Here is a 15,974-nt window from a genome sequence, read left to right on the forward strand (position 1 = left end):
TGTGTGTTATATGAGCGGCGAGGCTACTGATAGGCTCCATTTATTTCCAGAACAGCTAGATAAAGTAGTACAGATATATCTGCCATATATCTATAATGAGATAAGACATAGCGTTATTGCATTGCAGGAGGTCAATGTTTGCATGAATATGAGTGAGAGTCGTGTTTATTTACGGCAGCTGGTGAAATTCACGTCTGCACAGAAAGATGAATGGTACATACATGGAAGTAAATGCATATATATATATATATATATATATATTTCTGTATTTGGTTGTTTCTGTTTTTCTGAATTATCTGAAATTATATTTTTTTCGTCTAAAATTTTCTTTGTGTCTTTCCCCTTCTGTCTCGCTAAAACAGACACATTGTGAAGGTGACTTTACTCTTAGATAAGGGAAAAAAACACACCAGTACACCTTGCGGTTAAGGTTACTAGGAGCTGGGGGCTAGATACATGCAGCACTATTCTAATGAGTTATTTCTGTTTGATGACCAGGGGGCAGTTGGAGGTTTCAAGGCAGACCTTTGAATTTCAATGAAGCAGAGGTTATGCACTCATCTACCAGCATATGTGTGTTCATGCAAGTGAAATAAGATCAAGCATGAAAGTGATCATGGAATTATTTCATAAAGGTTGTCAAAATACTGTACATGAAGTGTTTGCTAAAGCCGCAGTTTAGAGAGGGAGGAATGGACAGATGGTGCCACTAAAACATAACAGTTTGCAACCAGCTGAAGAAAACAGTATTGTTACCAAAGCTAATACTGCAAAGCTGATTTTAATTTTATCCATAGGTTAAAGGCACTGTAGACCTACTCCAATCAGCCATAACAATATGACCACTGACAGGTGAAGTGAAATAATGATTATCTCGTTACAATGGCCCCTGTCAGTGGATGGGATATGTTTGGCAGCAAGTGGATATTTAGTCCTCGAAGTTGATGTGTTGGAAGCAGGAAAAATGGGCAAGCATAAGGATGTGAGCGACTTTGACAAGGACCAAATTGTGATGGCTATACCACTGGGTCAGACCATCTCCAAAACTGCAGCTCTTGTGGGGTGTTCCCGGGTCTACAGTGGTCAATACCTACCAAAAGTGGTCCAAAAGCAGAAAGCTGGTGAACCGGCGACAGGGTCATGGCTCATTGATGAACGTGGGGAGCAAAAGCAACAGAAGAGCTACTGTAGCTCAAATTGCTAAAAACGTGAATGCTGGTTCGGATAGAAAGGTGTCAGAACACTCCGCAGTGTGTCGCAGTGAGTCGCAGTGTGTCACAGTTTGTTGCGTATGGGGCTGTGTAGCCCCATGCTGACCCCTGTCCACCAAAAGCACCTACAATGGGCATGTGACCATCAGAACTGGACCAAGTAGCAATGAAAGAAGGTGGCCTGGTCTGATGAATCAAGTTTTCTTTTACATCATGTGGATGGCCGGGTGCATGGCACCAGGATGCACTATGGGAAGAAGGCAAGCTGGTAGTGTGATGCTTTGGGCAATGTTCTGCTGGGAGACCTTGGGTCCTGCCATTCATGTAGATGTTACTTTAACACGTACCACCTTCCAAAACATTGTTGCAGACCAAGTACACCCCTTCATGGAAACAGTAATCCCTTATGGCAGTGGCATCTTTCAGCAGGATAATACGCCCTGCCACACTGCAAATATGGTTCAGGAATGGTTTGAGGAACACAACAATGAGTTTAAGGTGTTGACTTGCCCTCCAAATTCCCCAGATCTCAATCCTGTTGAGCATCTGTGGAATGTGCTGGACAAACAAGTTCAATCCATGGAGGCCCCACCTCACAACTTACAGGGCTTAAAGGATCTGCTGCTAACGTCTTGGTGCCAGATACCTGAACACACCTACAGAGGTCTAGTGGAGTCTATGCCTCAGTGGGTCATGGCTGTTTTGGTGGCGAAAGAGGGACCTACACAATAGGCAGGTGGTCACAATGTTATGGCTGATCGGTATATTATCACAAGCCGTTTTTTAGCCATGTGTTTCTATATGATTTAATGTAGTGTTGTTTTTTTTCAATGAACAATTTGGCTTGTTGCTCTTCTCCCTGGTTAAAATTGCTTTGGGGTTAGTTGGAAATAGTTTTTGACTCTAATACTCTTGTTTTCTTTTCTTTTGTCTTTATTAGATAGGACAGCTGAAGAGAGACAGGAAATATAGGGCGAGGAGAGTGGGGAATGACATGCAGCAAAGGGCCAATTCCCTTCAAATCAACCTAGTAGCATCACAAATTTATGCAATTTATCTTTTAAGAAAACACTGACTGTTACATGTAAAGCAAGCATGGCTAATGTAATAGCAAACAGTATCTTATTATCACATGCATATGGAGGACGTCCACTCTATGATTCGTCCAATATTCACTTTAACACAAGCTCCATTTTAAGTTAGAAAGAAAAGAAAAATCTGTCTCTTTAGCCGACTCAACGATCTTCACCAGCTTGTTGCTAACTGTATGGCTGGTTTTTTGGTTCTGGTTAAGTTGTGTACTGGGTTTTGTCAATATTGGTGCTTGAAAACAGCTGCCTGCTGCTTCAAATGACGAGAGCAGTGAGTGAATCAAAAAAGTAAAGTGAAAGCAGTGAAACCTATTAAAGTAACTTTAAAGCACTATGTAAGAATTTATCTTCAAATATTTTTGATGGTACATTTACTTGTAATAATGAGAATGATCCCTCCTTCTTCTTACTTACAAAGCTCTTAATGGTCAGGCACCAACATATCTTAAAGAGCTCATAGTGCCATATTACCCCTCTAGAACATTGCGCTCCCAGGATGCAGGCCTGCTTGTGGTACCTAAAGTCTCTAAGAGTAGTGTTGGAGGTAGAGCCTTCAATTACCAGGCCCCCCTCCTCTGGAACAATCTACCAGTCAAGGTCCGGGAGGCAGACACCCTCTCTTCTTTTAAGAGTAGACTTAAAACTTTCCTCTTTGATAAAGCTTATAGTTAGGGCTGGCTCAGGCTTGGACTAGCCCATAGTTATGCTGCTATAGGTTTAGACTGCCGGGGGGATCTGACACACCAAGCTTCTCTCTCTCTCTCTCTCTCTCTCTGACTCTCTGACTCTCTCTCTCTCTCCCTCTCTCCCTCTCTCTCTCTCTCTCTCTCTCTCTCTCTCTCTGTCATATTAATGCAGCTCATTAACTCTGTATCTTCTGGTCCCATTAACATTACTAACCACATATCTTCCCGGGAGTTCTCGTGCTCCCTTGTCTTGAAGGTTCCTGAGGATCGTTGCTGCAGACCACCTGCTGCTGTGGACCTGCTCGACTGCAACAACTACTAACATCAGTCTTCCCCATAGTATCATTATTGTTGCTGCTAATGCTAATAGTAGACCTGTTGACTTCAACTGTTACAATTCCGATTACCTCAGCCTTTATCATTACTCTGCTTCTCTCGCTAATTTATTTATTTATTTATTTATTTAGCCAATCTTCACCCTAGTCTACCACTATTATTGGCATTGTAACCATAAGTATGTGTCTGTTGTTGTTCATGTAACAAGGACATATGTTGTTGTGGTAACAAGAACATATGTTGTTGTTGCTCTCTTTGCCTGTCTCTATCCTGCATCTCCTTCTATCCCATTTTCGGCCCATCCAGTCGAGGCAGATGGCTGTTCAACATGAGTCTGGTTCTGCTCGAGGTTTCTGCCTGTTAAAAGGAAGTTTTTCCTTGCCAATGTGCCGAATTGCTAAGTGCTACTCATGGTGGATTGATGTTGGGCCTCTCTTTGAATAACTTAACAAAGAGTCGGTCTAGACCTGCTCTTTCTGTAAAGTGTCTCGAGATAACCCTGGTTATGATTTGGCGCTATACAAATAAAATTTGATTGATTGATTGATTGATCTTTGATTCCCATTCTGTGCACTGAATGCCTTTTCTTTTACTATGTGACTTGTGTTGAGTGGGCATAATCTCCTGGGAAAGGTACTGCTTTCTGGCAGAAGGCCCTGAAGGCAAACTTTTCCTGCTAGCTTTGTATTCTCAAAAGGACATCGTAGCAGAGGTAAAGAGGCTGAAAAGAAGACATTAATGGAGAAGAGAAACACAGAGAATGACTGAGCCAAAGGCCATACGAGAGTAAATCTCGGACTGGCTTCTACTTGTTGACAAGAGAGCAAAAAACAATACAAAACAATACTTGCATAATATTCATTGTAACTTTAAAGATAGATAGATTAATTGACCAAGCTATTCTGGACTGTTAAACCAGTGTTGCTAAGACTGATAATGATGCTACCTTACTTATTCACGGTGGCCTAAAAAGACAAATGCACCACAATGGCGCAAAACAGTCAGAAACAAATGAGCTGCTAAAAGATACTGGATCACCCTCTTGCTCCTTAAAATATATTTCACCAATAATTGACCATGTTTTTCCTTTCTTTATCAAAGGGATCACCACTGTGCTGACAATGACCACTATCAATACCCACTTGAGGGAGACGCTGCCCAAGATTCCCTACGTCAAGGCCATCGACATGTACCTGATGGGCTGCTTCGTAATGGTCTTCCTGGCCCTGCTGGAGTATGCCTTCGTCAACTACATCTTCTTTGGGAGAGGCCCTCAGATGCAAAAGAAGCTAGCAGAAAAAGCAGAGAAGGCCAACAACGAGAGGGCGGCCAAGTACGATGCTGCAAGGGTGAGTTTGGATATGTTGATTGGAAGTACTAAGATTGATTTGAATTAAAGTATAAGTAAAACAATAGATAAATGGTACTGTAGGTTCAAGGGGAGAATGTTGACTTTGTTGTTGCTGTTCTTTGTAATAACAACATCTAACTGGAATGTGCCAGAGGCTTGTGGGGTTAATTTTGAATCAAGTGTTAATCTGGTGTGAATATTTGGGTGTTTCCACAGGAAACGACACAGGACAGCCCTGGAGTCTGAGTGGAAAACGTCTCAAATATCTGAATTAGTCTTCTTACCACCATAAATTATAAAACAGCCCTGACACTGGAATTATTCTAAAATGAATTTTTTGTTAGCACTTGATAGCATTTGCAACGAAATGTTCTCCTAAATTGAACTGTAATTATAGTATCTTTTATTCATAGGCATCTGTGTCTATGAGGCGCTTCAGTAGCCAAAACATGTTTGTTTTGAAAAGGAATCTATTTCCCCACATGTGGTTGAATATTTTCATCCCTTCAGGAGGCAGGTAGTAGGACCGCGTCCCTAAAGCGGTCCAATCAGGTTAAAGGTCTTCGCCACTCACGCTCGGTGAGTTGTTTGTTCAGTGAGACTCGTCAATATCCTTGAGTCAACTTTGCCATCGCCATCAGCTGACATGGGTGTCTTTTTTTTCTTTCACCTTAATGCAAAATATATCCTCATCCATGGAATGAATCAAGCGCCAACAGACATCTTCATGACATTACCATATTCTCAGGAGTATTCATTTTGACTTTGACTATGTATCGCAGTTTTTCCACATTGAATTGGCGCTCATGATCTGTCTTGCATCGTAAAATTGATGTTTTTGATATGAACGTGTATCTCCTTTCAGAGGTCATCCTGAGTGCATGCCATCTGTGAATCTTTTCTCATTGAAATCACCATGAGAGCCATATTTCTTGCAAAGCTTCAAAAAGACACATTGCACATGTCTGGAAGTGGAAAACTGATTACTTTCAGGTGTTAGTCACTGCAGAGGTCCCCCATTGTGTATTAATAAATTCTGAAAATATGAAATTAAACTGAATTTTATACACAGTATATATATATTATAAAAAGTACTAGTTAGTTACCGCCCGTTGCATTTAACACAGTTACATTTAAGAGCAGTTTTTCATCTTAGTCAAGGAACAGTCCCTCAAAAATGTCTTATATATTGCAGTATTTTTCACTTTGGTGAAAGTCTTACCACAAGTAAGGTAAGAATGGGTTTTAATGGCCTGTTATGACAGAATGCAGAGCAAATTTTTGACACAGTGGGTTTAAAGCCACTGAAAGTTCCCAGTGGGCATGTATAGACAAAAATTCACGTTGGCCAGCTGGAACTTAGGCAAGATGAAAATGTTTCAACTTGAAATTCTGAATTTAACATTACTACTTTCCAGAAAAATAGGAATAGACACAAGAGGTAAATTACAGAAAAACTGGAGAAAGTTCCAGAGGGCTGTACTAAGATGCAAGCTTAGGGGGTTATCCATGTCTGTTGAGCCTAAACCCAGGGTTTTCAGTGTCACGAAGCTGGCTCCCTGTTAACCTGGCTAAATCACCACGGTAACTTACTCCACAAAACTAACCTGGTCGTTACCAGGTTATGTTCAGAGCTCCGGCTTAAAATCAGCTCTTAAGCACTGCCCTTTCATTAATAGTGTTCTCCACAGGTAATATAGATCCTAAACTGAGGTTATGTGTAAATGTAAACCTTTGGAATATAGCGTTATGCATGGGAAGCCACAGAACGAAGCCATGCAGTTTCAGTAGCACATGCTGTATGCATCGCATCATGGCGCCTATGCATTCGGTTAGTAATGAATATATGATGCTTCTCATTTAAACAGCCTGACTAAAGCAGGCAGCTGATGATCACAACTTTTTGTGCTGAAGAAGCATCAAATGAGTATGCACAGAGCCTGAAGGGGTTAACAGAGAAAGTTCATAACCACCTTTGTGATACCCATGATCTCTAACTGGTGCTTCAAGCCTGGGTATGTTGAACTTGCTTCATAGTATACCCCCCTGGTAGATGTAAGCTGTAACCAAGCTAGTAAAAAAACCATGTGTGCTTTCACATGGTTTGTTACAAGCTAGGTTACAGCTTACATCTACACAGTCAATACATTGCTTTTTTTGGGTGCCAAAACATAGATTGCACTAATGATCCAGCCGTCAGTTTGCGTGAAAAACAAAAATTAAAAAATTTGCTCTGCTTTCTGTCTTTATTAAAAGTGTTCTTAGTTAAAAAACCTGTTTCACTTGTGCAAACACAGCACCTTTGAAAAGGGAAATGTGGGACTTCAACAGTTGCTACATTTGCATGAATGATGTCCACTGTTGTTGATTTGTTTTGTGCCACAAACATCACAGGCATGAATAATGCTGTATTTTTTATGTGTTGATTGAAATATTGAAAGTGATGATGTGGGCTAATATTGCTTCACTCGAGGAAAAGAAAACTTGCTTCAAAAGGGATGTTTACAGGCTATGAAACCCAAGTCAAATCAGTAGATGTTTTGATTGTTCTGCAATTACTTTCTCTTCACTCTTTCTAGCTCACTCTGCCATCTTTGATTATCTTATTCATTCATCAATCAAGAAAACAAATATTTCTCTGACATTCCTTTGATTGGTGATATCAATCAGGAGAATTGATTGGTCAGTAGGCGGTGTTTTTGAACGGGTCGATCTGTTATCCCAGACTAACCTGCTCCAGAGCAGTTTAGCTGTTCACCATGGCAATGCACCCTGGTAAGAAGTGGACTACCTTCATAGTACTAAAAACCACAAGTTAACCCTGATATACCTTTAGGCCTTTGGTTTCTTTTTAAATTTCTGCAACTGTAGTTGTTTTTTGTCTATTTGTTTATGTTTTGCATCTCTTTGTAGTCCTTTTATATCTCTTTGATACTTCTCTTTGATCTTTTTGTTGTCCTTCTGAGACGCTTTGAGTTCCTTTAATTGGCTTTGGGACAAAAAATGTTGAGGTCCGCTCTGTAACCCATCCATGATGACGTTCACATTTCATGATTGAAAATGCACTATATTTAGAAAGAGCAAACTTCAGGTAAAACTTCAGGTAATTTCTTCTTGAGCTGTTGCAAATAATGTTGTTAAACAGTTTTCTCATTTCTTTATCCACCAGGCGGAACCACACGGCCATGGGAATATCCTTTTAACCACTCTGGAGATCCATAATGAAGTGGCGGGAGGTGAGATCACCACCAGCGTGGCAGACATTAGGAACTCTCAGTCCATGGTGCAGTTGGATAGCACAGCCTCATCACATATCCAGTACCGCAAGCAGAGCGGAGGGATCGGCCCGCGCTCCGCCAGCCGCCACTCCCTGGACCGGTCCGCTCAGATGAAACGCAGCCGTCTGCGAAGGCGATCCTCGCAGCTTAAAATAAAAATTCCAGACCTGACGGATGTGAACGCCATCGACCGCTGGTCACGGATCATTTTCCCTTCCGTTTTCTCACTGTTCAACCTCATCTACTGGCTCTACTATGTCTGATTGGACTGTTTTGTTGAGATGTTCGTTGTTATTTGTCTGTTTTTTTCTTTTTATCATTTGTTCCGTTTTCCTTTTTTCTGTTGCTTTTGTACGTGATGGAATCTGTCGAGTTAAAGACTGCAACACTACAAGACAAAAAAAAACAATGACTGAGAAAAGACTACTGAGTTTCGGACCAAGTTCTCTGCACAATTGTTTTTATATTTGCAGACTTTTGAACCCTTACTACCAAGGTATTTTTATTTTCTAAAACATGTACTGTAATTGGGAGTTGTGACAGTCATTTCCCAACATTTGCCCTCTCAGTAATGTGTAAATAGTGAGATACAAAGCCAGCAATTGAATAAATAATTGAGTATTTGCAAAAAACAAATACGAAAGCAGTTACCACAAAGATTTTTCTAATCAAAAAGGAAAATATCAAGAAAACTTTATACTAAACAGGTCGTCAGGCATGTCCTAAAAGTCAATTAAACAAACTCATGTATGTTTAACTGCTACCCTATGCACTATTAATGCATGTCATGATCAGCCATAGTGGAAAACGACTCTTTTTTGCCTTTGGTTACATCAGAACTTTACAGAAGACTGTGTATTTGTTTATAGCATTGATAGTACACAGTATACTTGCTATTAACTATATCATGCATTGATCTGGTAAACCTTTACCCAAATACAATAATTTTAGGGGGAGGATTCTTTCCTCTGTTCAGGATGATTGTGACTCAGGTTCTGAATTATTTTGCTATCAGGCCATCTTCTTCTTGACAAACAAGAGGTGACTCTGAAATATAATTTGATAAGGAAAAGAAAAGCACAAATAAGAAACAAACTGCCATTTTTCACTTCTACCTTCTAGCAACAGCGCTCCAAGTGATAGCATGACAGAATTGCACTCAAATTTATCAAACTTCCTCGAAAAACTGTTAAACTTTAGTTTAAAACAACTGCCAAGGGCCTTTTGGGCGACACAGTTACTCAACCTATGAAATATTATGATATTTTTGTACTGTGTGTCTTCAGGTATTCATTTGATTCCCAAACCTGTCTTGTATTTTTTTTTTTCAACACTTACTCTGTTTTTTGTGATAGAGTGAAGGAATGGAACCCATTTTTGTACATAGGTACATAGGTGTGTATATACATAAATGTATATATATATTCTGTGTGTACAACGCAAAATGAAAATGACCAATTATTGAAAATTTTTGTGATTGTTAACTGGCTATTAACTGTCAGACTATTTAGTGCAAAAAAGGAAAAAAAAAGATTTACCAATATAACCAACAGGTCAGGTTCAAGCATCATTTACTTTTTGAGTATTTGTGGAGCTCTCTGAATACATGTCTTCTCAAACATCCGGCCATATTGAAGTTTCACTCTTGACACGGTATGTATGTTTACTCTGCAATTTACTGTATGAAAAGCCATACAGCAGCAAGTGATGGAAATGGATTTCATTGATTCCGCAGACAGACCACTTATCAAGGTCTGCCGACTAATAAGCACATACTAGCACTGAATGTATCAGATCCATTCTTCAGGGAGAGGATAATGAGCCATGGTCATCATTTCTCCATCAGAATGTAACACGCCCATTCTAACGTTGCGAGTGGCGCAGAAAGAAGGGGAGAGGATTATGTTTTAAGAGTGTGTGCATGTGCATGTGTGTGTGAGAGAGATGGGAAATGGATAAATTGAGGAAAGGCGTGGGTAGGCCATTAATTTTCTGTGCTGCTTGCTCGACTATGGACAAATGTCAACGTATAATAGTTTTGTGGATAAAAATAGCTCTCCTGTTCTACTCTTGATAAACTGTGCCATTCCACCGAAAGTCGCAGAGCAATCAGCCAGATACAACTCATGGACAATGATGTAAATTTGAAGCATTCTTGTTCAGTCATACATGACATACATACATACACTGTTTGTGCATGTAAAAGACAACATGTAAAAAAAAAATGCTACTTGATAACATTAAGCTCTGTTGTGAATGACAAGCTTGGTCTGTACAAGAGTCACTCATCGTCAGAGTAGGGATCAATTTAACTAATTTAAACTGTAAAGTTTTATGTGTACAGACTGATTGATAAATGACTAAGACCTGAATGTATTGTTCTTGGATTGTTGATGCACAAATGCAATTTTCTTTATGGAAACAGGATTGACCTCAACCCTGATTAATTAGGGCTCAAGTTGATTCCACATTCAAGTGACCCTGAGTCTCTTGCTGTTTTCTTGTCCTGTTTTCTATTGTGTAGACGGGAGGCGCACTGCACATACGGCCTGGGTCCAATAAAGAAGAAGAAAGGTGAAATAATGTCTATATACTGTATAATAAGCCAAAACATCCTGCTAAAGGTGTGTTCGGAAAGAAAGCGAAGCAAATATTCACCTTACATAATTTTTGCGAATTTCACTTCTATATAGTTTTTGTTATTCGCTCCAAACAGCAAAAATACCAACTGTATGTAAGTAGTAAATTGGCCAGGAATGGGTGCACTGACGGTGTGAATGGGAGTGTGTATTTGTTTGTGCTCATCTCAGCCTCTAATTGACCTCCCAAGAAACTTTTTTTTTGTTACTTCCCAAACGTCTTTCTCAGTTATCCAGTTGTTGGCAGATCCATAAACTCAAGGGACGCCAGTAATTTTTAGAAAGTTTTTATCTTGCAGTTTTTGTGTGAAATCACATAATTCGGTAAATTTTTCTGCGCAATTCCGCCTCCACTAACAATCACTTCTGTTTGAACACACAGTAAGAGAGGATGTCTTGACTTTGGTCTTGGGCACAAAGCTATGTTTTGTGATCTCATGCATTCAAGATAGAGCATTGTTTAAGTCATGGAACCAGTTTGTCCAAAGATGTTTCATGATGCTTCAGTGTTGTGTAAATAAGACATAGTAAGACAGATTTCTGGAACACTGAAGCTAGAAAATTACGGTTTTAAAGTGCAAGTAAAAAAATCTTCCTGACTTACTGGTTTGCTTTGATTTGATTTATGAACTTCAGGCTCATTTGGTGAGATTTAAAGCATTTTTTTTCAGTTTGGTCATTGTATGATCATTTTTTAAATTACCAAACTTAGTGTAGTAAAAAAGTAAAAGAGACATTAACTGTAACAAACTCTAGATTATTGCTTATCATGCATGCAACTCTAATTCATAACTTGGGAAGATTTAAAAAAAAAAAAAAAAAAAAAAGGTTTTGCAAACTCACTAATGAGAGCTGCCAACTGCTCATTTCAGAGACAACATAATGCCATGTGAGCCTACATTTAAAAGAAAAAAATAACAAAAAAAAGTCATCAAAGACTTCAGGTGTTGTATGGCCTTGGTCCCATAATGGAATGTGAAATGTTCTGTGCTGCCACAAAATGTATTTAGGCTTAGATTTATACCGTATATCTCTGTATGTTTCTCTTCCTTTTTCAATAGATTATCATGTTAAACCATCAAATAAATTATATACATTGTACCTGTGTATTTGCTATTGCAAGCTTGCATGACACTCCTAAAAGAATCTGCATATACTGTACATGTACAGCAAGCCAATACGATGAAAAATAACTCCAAACATCTAACAAATCACAAAATACTTGTTAATAAAGCTTGACAATTTTGAAATGATAAGGTTTGCATGTACATATTGCAAGAAGTGTTGGGGATATCTCCTCTTGAGAAAGGCATTGAATCCATATCTGTTCCAGTGCAGCTACTCAGCGACAGTTGAGGACTTTTTATTATACATGGTAACGCCCAGTTTGTCTTTCATGTATGAAGTGAACTTTATGAATGTGTGCAAGAGTGTTGGTGAATAAAGAGTCAAGTAGTTCCCTTGATAAATAAAGATTGGGGAAAAACATTGTGGAGGTGGAGGTTATTATTGGGCACATGTAACACGTAAATTTTCCAACACACTCAAATCACCCAAAAAAATTGTCAAATACAAGTGGTAAAAAAAAGTTGATTGACACTAAGAAAGTGTTTATTTTTGCTTATGGATTGCTTAAGATCTTTTTTTCCAGTTCATGTGAATAGTTCGATTCTTTTTATCATAAGTCTTCAGTCAGAAAGAGCCATCCTTAAAGGGGGGATATTAAATAAAAGCTTCATATTCCACTCTGTGATACCTGTGGAGTAGCTTAACATAATTTACAGTGAAAGAAACTCACCATTTTTCTCACACTGGTGCTCTGCAGGCCCTCATACAGCCTCTGCCTGAAACGACTCAGTCAGCTCTGTCCCTTTAAGAAACCCCGACCCTACAAGCCCACTTTCTTCTTATTAGCCAGCCTTCTGAAGCCTGCTGCACTCTGTCACAAAGTTTTAATCAACAAAAACCATCTCTGTCTCAAGATTTGATCTTACCGGGTACCACTATGTTTACATATCTTCTTGTCATGGTTCACAAGAATAGCAGGTAAAAAACCTATTAACATGTTCAAAGCCTACTGAGAAACTGTTTTGTAGTCTACATCCAGTAGTAACAAGCGGTTATCACCTAATTCACTCTCCTCAGTAAATACATGTCATTCCATAAGCTAGCTATGCTCGAAAAGACCTGCTCACTGTCAAGTCAAGTCAACTTTATTGTCATTTATTCACTTAAAAGGCATACAGCTGAACGAAATGACGTTTCTCACAGACTAGGTGTTAAAAAATAGTGCAAATAACAACACAACAGACAAACAAAACGACATACTTAAGACAAACAAGACTGCGAGGGTGGTGCGTCGTATATGACTGTTAATATATTATAGTAATACGGTATGTAATATAAATATGAATTGTCACTGCACTTCTTTTGCCACTGTGTCGGTTTAGCTCGATACAAGCAGCTTAGACGTTGGATAATGCAGTATAATTTATCCAACATCTAAGCTGTTCAAGGGGACATCTAAGAAAAGGTTTAGATAACAACCAAAGTTAATCCTCCTTACCTTGGTAATTTAAAACAATGTTTAATATATGTATTGATAAAACACGAAAAAAATACTGCTTCTAAGTAACACTCTTTACAGATTTACATACCGTATTTCTAATGACTAATGGCCAAAGCTGCTGGGCAACCTGGTTTCAGAGGACTGTTGATCAATATAAGTCCATTAATTTGATAATGTTAACCTTTCTAGGACTTATGTCGGCAGAGCCATAGTAACAGTAAGAGAGAGAGACATTAGAAGAAGCACCACCATAACTCCACAACTTTAGATTAGGGTCTAATGTATATTTACTAAGAGTGTTTCCGACTAAAGATAATGATTATAATTAGGCCATTAGAAGGAGGTCAAAGACACTTAAGGGACCTACACAGAGCTATTTTTGGTTTAATCAACACACAACAGCTCATTTACACTGATGGTTGGACAAAATAATGTGTTCTATAATGTAAATGTGGATGTTCTTCAGCTCACTTAAAAGTTTGGTCCCCACAGTTCTTACAGGATGCTCTGCAAGGCTAAGATAACATCTTCACATAATGCTAAACATCACTTACCAGCATTGTTGGCATAGATTTAAAAGCAAAACAGAGTTTGGAGATAAAAGGTTCAACCAAATAAATATTCTGGGAAGATATGATCTTAATGCTTTATAGACCCTCTTCTAAAACCACCTCCATCACATCTTTGACTACAAATTGCATATTTCAACATGTATATCCATACAGCTAACCCAGCAGATACAAACTGGTGGTGAAATCGCATGATATCTAGTAATCTAGAGCAAGTGTGTGGCTTTTCAAGCTCTGATTTAGCATTGTGATACTCGAGCGATTTTACTATTACATGAATTAGCCACATGTACTAACTGAGCCTGCCCTGCAATATATGTAAACTGGGCACATGAAGTTGATAAGAAGTTTTGCATTAATAAGTCTATAAGTCTCGAATGCTGCATTTACGCAATATCACCAAAATAAGAAGAACAGGGAAACCTATGGAAGCCGTGGATGATAGATAGATGATGGATGGATGGATGGATGGACCTGTCCTGTAAGTCATTATACTTAGAAACTTTCTCAATATTCCGACTTAGTATCTAAATATTTCAACTCTGTATCTCAAAATAATGACTTAGCAACTCAATATTTTGACTTAGTATCTCAATATTTTTAAGTAAATAAAAATTGAGATACTATATCAAAATATTGAGATACTATGTCATTATTTTGAGGTACTATGTCGAAATATTGAGATACTTATTCATTATTTTGAGATACTAAGTCATTATTTTGAGAAACTAAGTCAAAATATTGAGAGATTGAGATACTAAGTCATTATTTTGAAATACTACATCAAAATATTGAGATACTAAGTCGAAATATCGAGATACTAAGTCATTATTTTTGAGATACTTAGTCAAAATATTGAGATATTGAGTCGAAATATTGAGATACTAAGTCATTTTGAGATAATAAGTCAAAATATTGAGATACTGAGTCATTATTTCGAGACACCAAGTCGAAATGTTGAGATACTGAGTCATTATTTTGGGACACTAAGTCGAAATATTGAGATACTATGTCATTTTTTCAAGATACTAAGTCAAAATATTAAGATACTAAGTCATAATTTCGAGATACTAGGTTCAAAATATTGAGTCATTACTTTAGATACTTAGTCAAAATATTGAGATACTAAGTCAAAATATTGAGATACTGAGTCATTATTTCGAGACTCCAAGTCGAAATGTTGAGATACTGAGTCATTATTTTGGGACACTAAGTCGAAATATTGAGATACTATGTCATTTTTTCAAGATACTAAGTCAAAATATTAAGATACTAAGTCATAATTTCGAGATACTAGGTTCAAAATATTGAGTCATTACTTTAGATACTAAGTCAAAATATTGAGATACTAAATCAAAATATTGAGATACTGAGTCATTATTTCGAGACACCAAGTCGAAATATTGAGATACTATGTCATTTTTTCAAGATACTAAGTCAAAATATTAAGATACTAAGTCATAATTTCGAGATACTAGGTTCAAAATACTGAGTCATTACTTTAGATACTAAGTCAAAATATTGAGATACTAAGTCATTATTTTGAGATACTAAGTTGAAATATTGAGATACTGACTCATTATTTTGAGATACTAAGTCAAAATATTGAGATACTAAGTCATTATTTTGAGACACAATGCCAAAATATTAAGAAAATAAGTCAAAATATTGAGATACTAAGTCATTATTTTGAGATACTAAGTCGGAATATTGAGATACTAAGTCATTATTTTGAGATACTAAGTCGGAATATTGAGATACTAAGTCATTATTTTGAGATACTAAGTCGGAATATTGAGATACTCAGTCAAAATATTGATATACTAAGTCAAAATATTGAGATACTAAGTCATTATTTTGAGATACTTAGTCGAAATGTTGAGATGCTAAGTCATTATTTTGAGATACTTAGTCAAAATATTGAGATACTAAGTCATTATTTTGAGTTACTAATTCAAAATATTGAGATACTAAGTCATTATTTTGAGATACTTAGTCGAAATGTTGAGATGCTAAGTCATTATTTTGAGATACTAAGTTGAAATATTGAGATACTAAGTCATTATTTTGAGACACTAAGTCGAAAAATTGAGATACTGCCCCTGTGATAACCTTGTAGTCACACAAGATAAACTGCCTTAATTAGATAACATAATCATATTAGTTCATTTAAAAGGAAACTATATACAGAAAGCTTTTGTTAGCTAATACAACTAATTTGAAAAGATATTCTGAATTGACACT

The 15,974-nt window shown here is 37.6% G+C and overlaps 1 protein-coding gene across 2 annotated transcripts in view; it reads left to right on the forward strand.

Moving 5' to 3' along the window:
- Window positions 1–11,848, forward strand: part of LOC138603698 (gamma-aminobutyric acid receptor subunit beta-3-like) — a 55,707-nt gene extending 43,859 nt beyond the window's left edge. Inside the window, exons 8-10 of one of the 2 annotated variants that reach the window (XM_069675587.1) lie at window positions 4,426–4,673; window positions 5,186–5,254; window positions 7,845–11,848. In XM_069675587.1, coding sequence (XP_069531688.1) covers window positions 4,426–4,673; window positions 5,186–5,254; window positions 7,845–8,216 — 689 coding nt within the window. In that variant the 3' untranslated portion in view covers window positions 8,217–11,848. The remainder of the gene's footprint in view (window positions 1–4,425; window positions 4,674–5,185; window positions 5,255–7,844) is intronic. The other variant, XM_069675588.1, reaches the window with a different exon arrangement.
- The last annotated feature ends 4,126 nt before the right edge of the window (window positions 11,849–15,974 follow it).

The sequence above is a fragment of the Semicossyphus pulcher genome, unplaced genomic scaffold, assembly GCF_022749685.1.
Source record: "Semicossyphus pulcher isolate SPU_LCO1_2020_fin unplaced genomic scaffold, fSemPul1.0.p SCAF_24, whole genome shotgun sequence".
Classification (NCBI taxonomy): domain Eukaryota; kingdom Metazoa; phylum Chordata; class Actinopteri; order Labriformes; family Labridae; genus Semicossyphus; species Semicossyphus pulcher.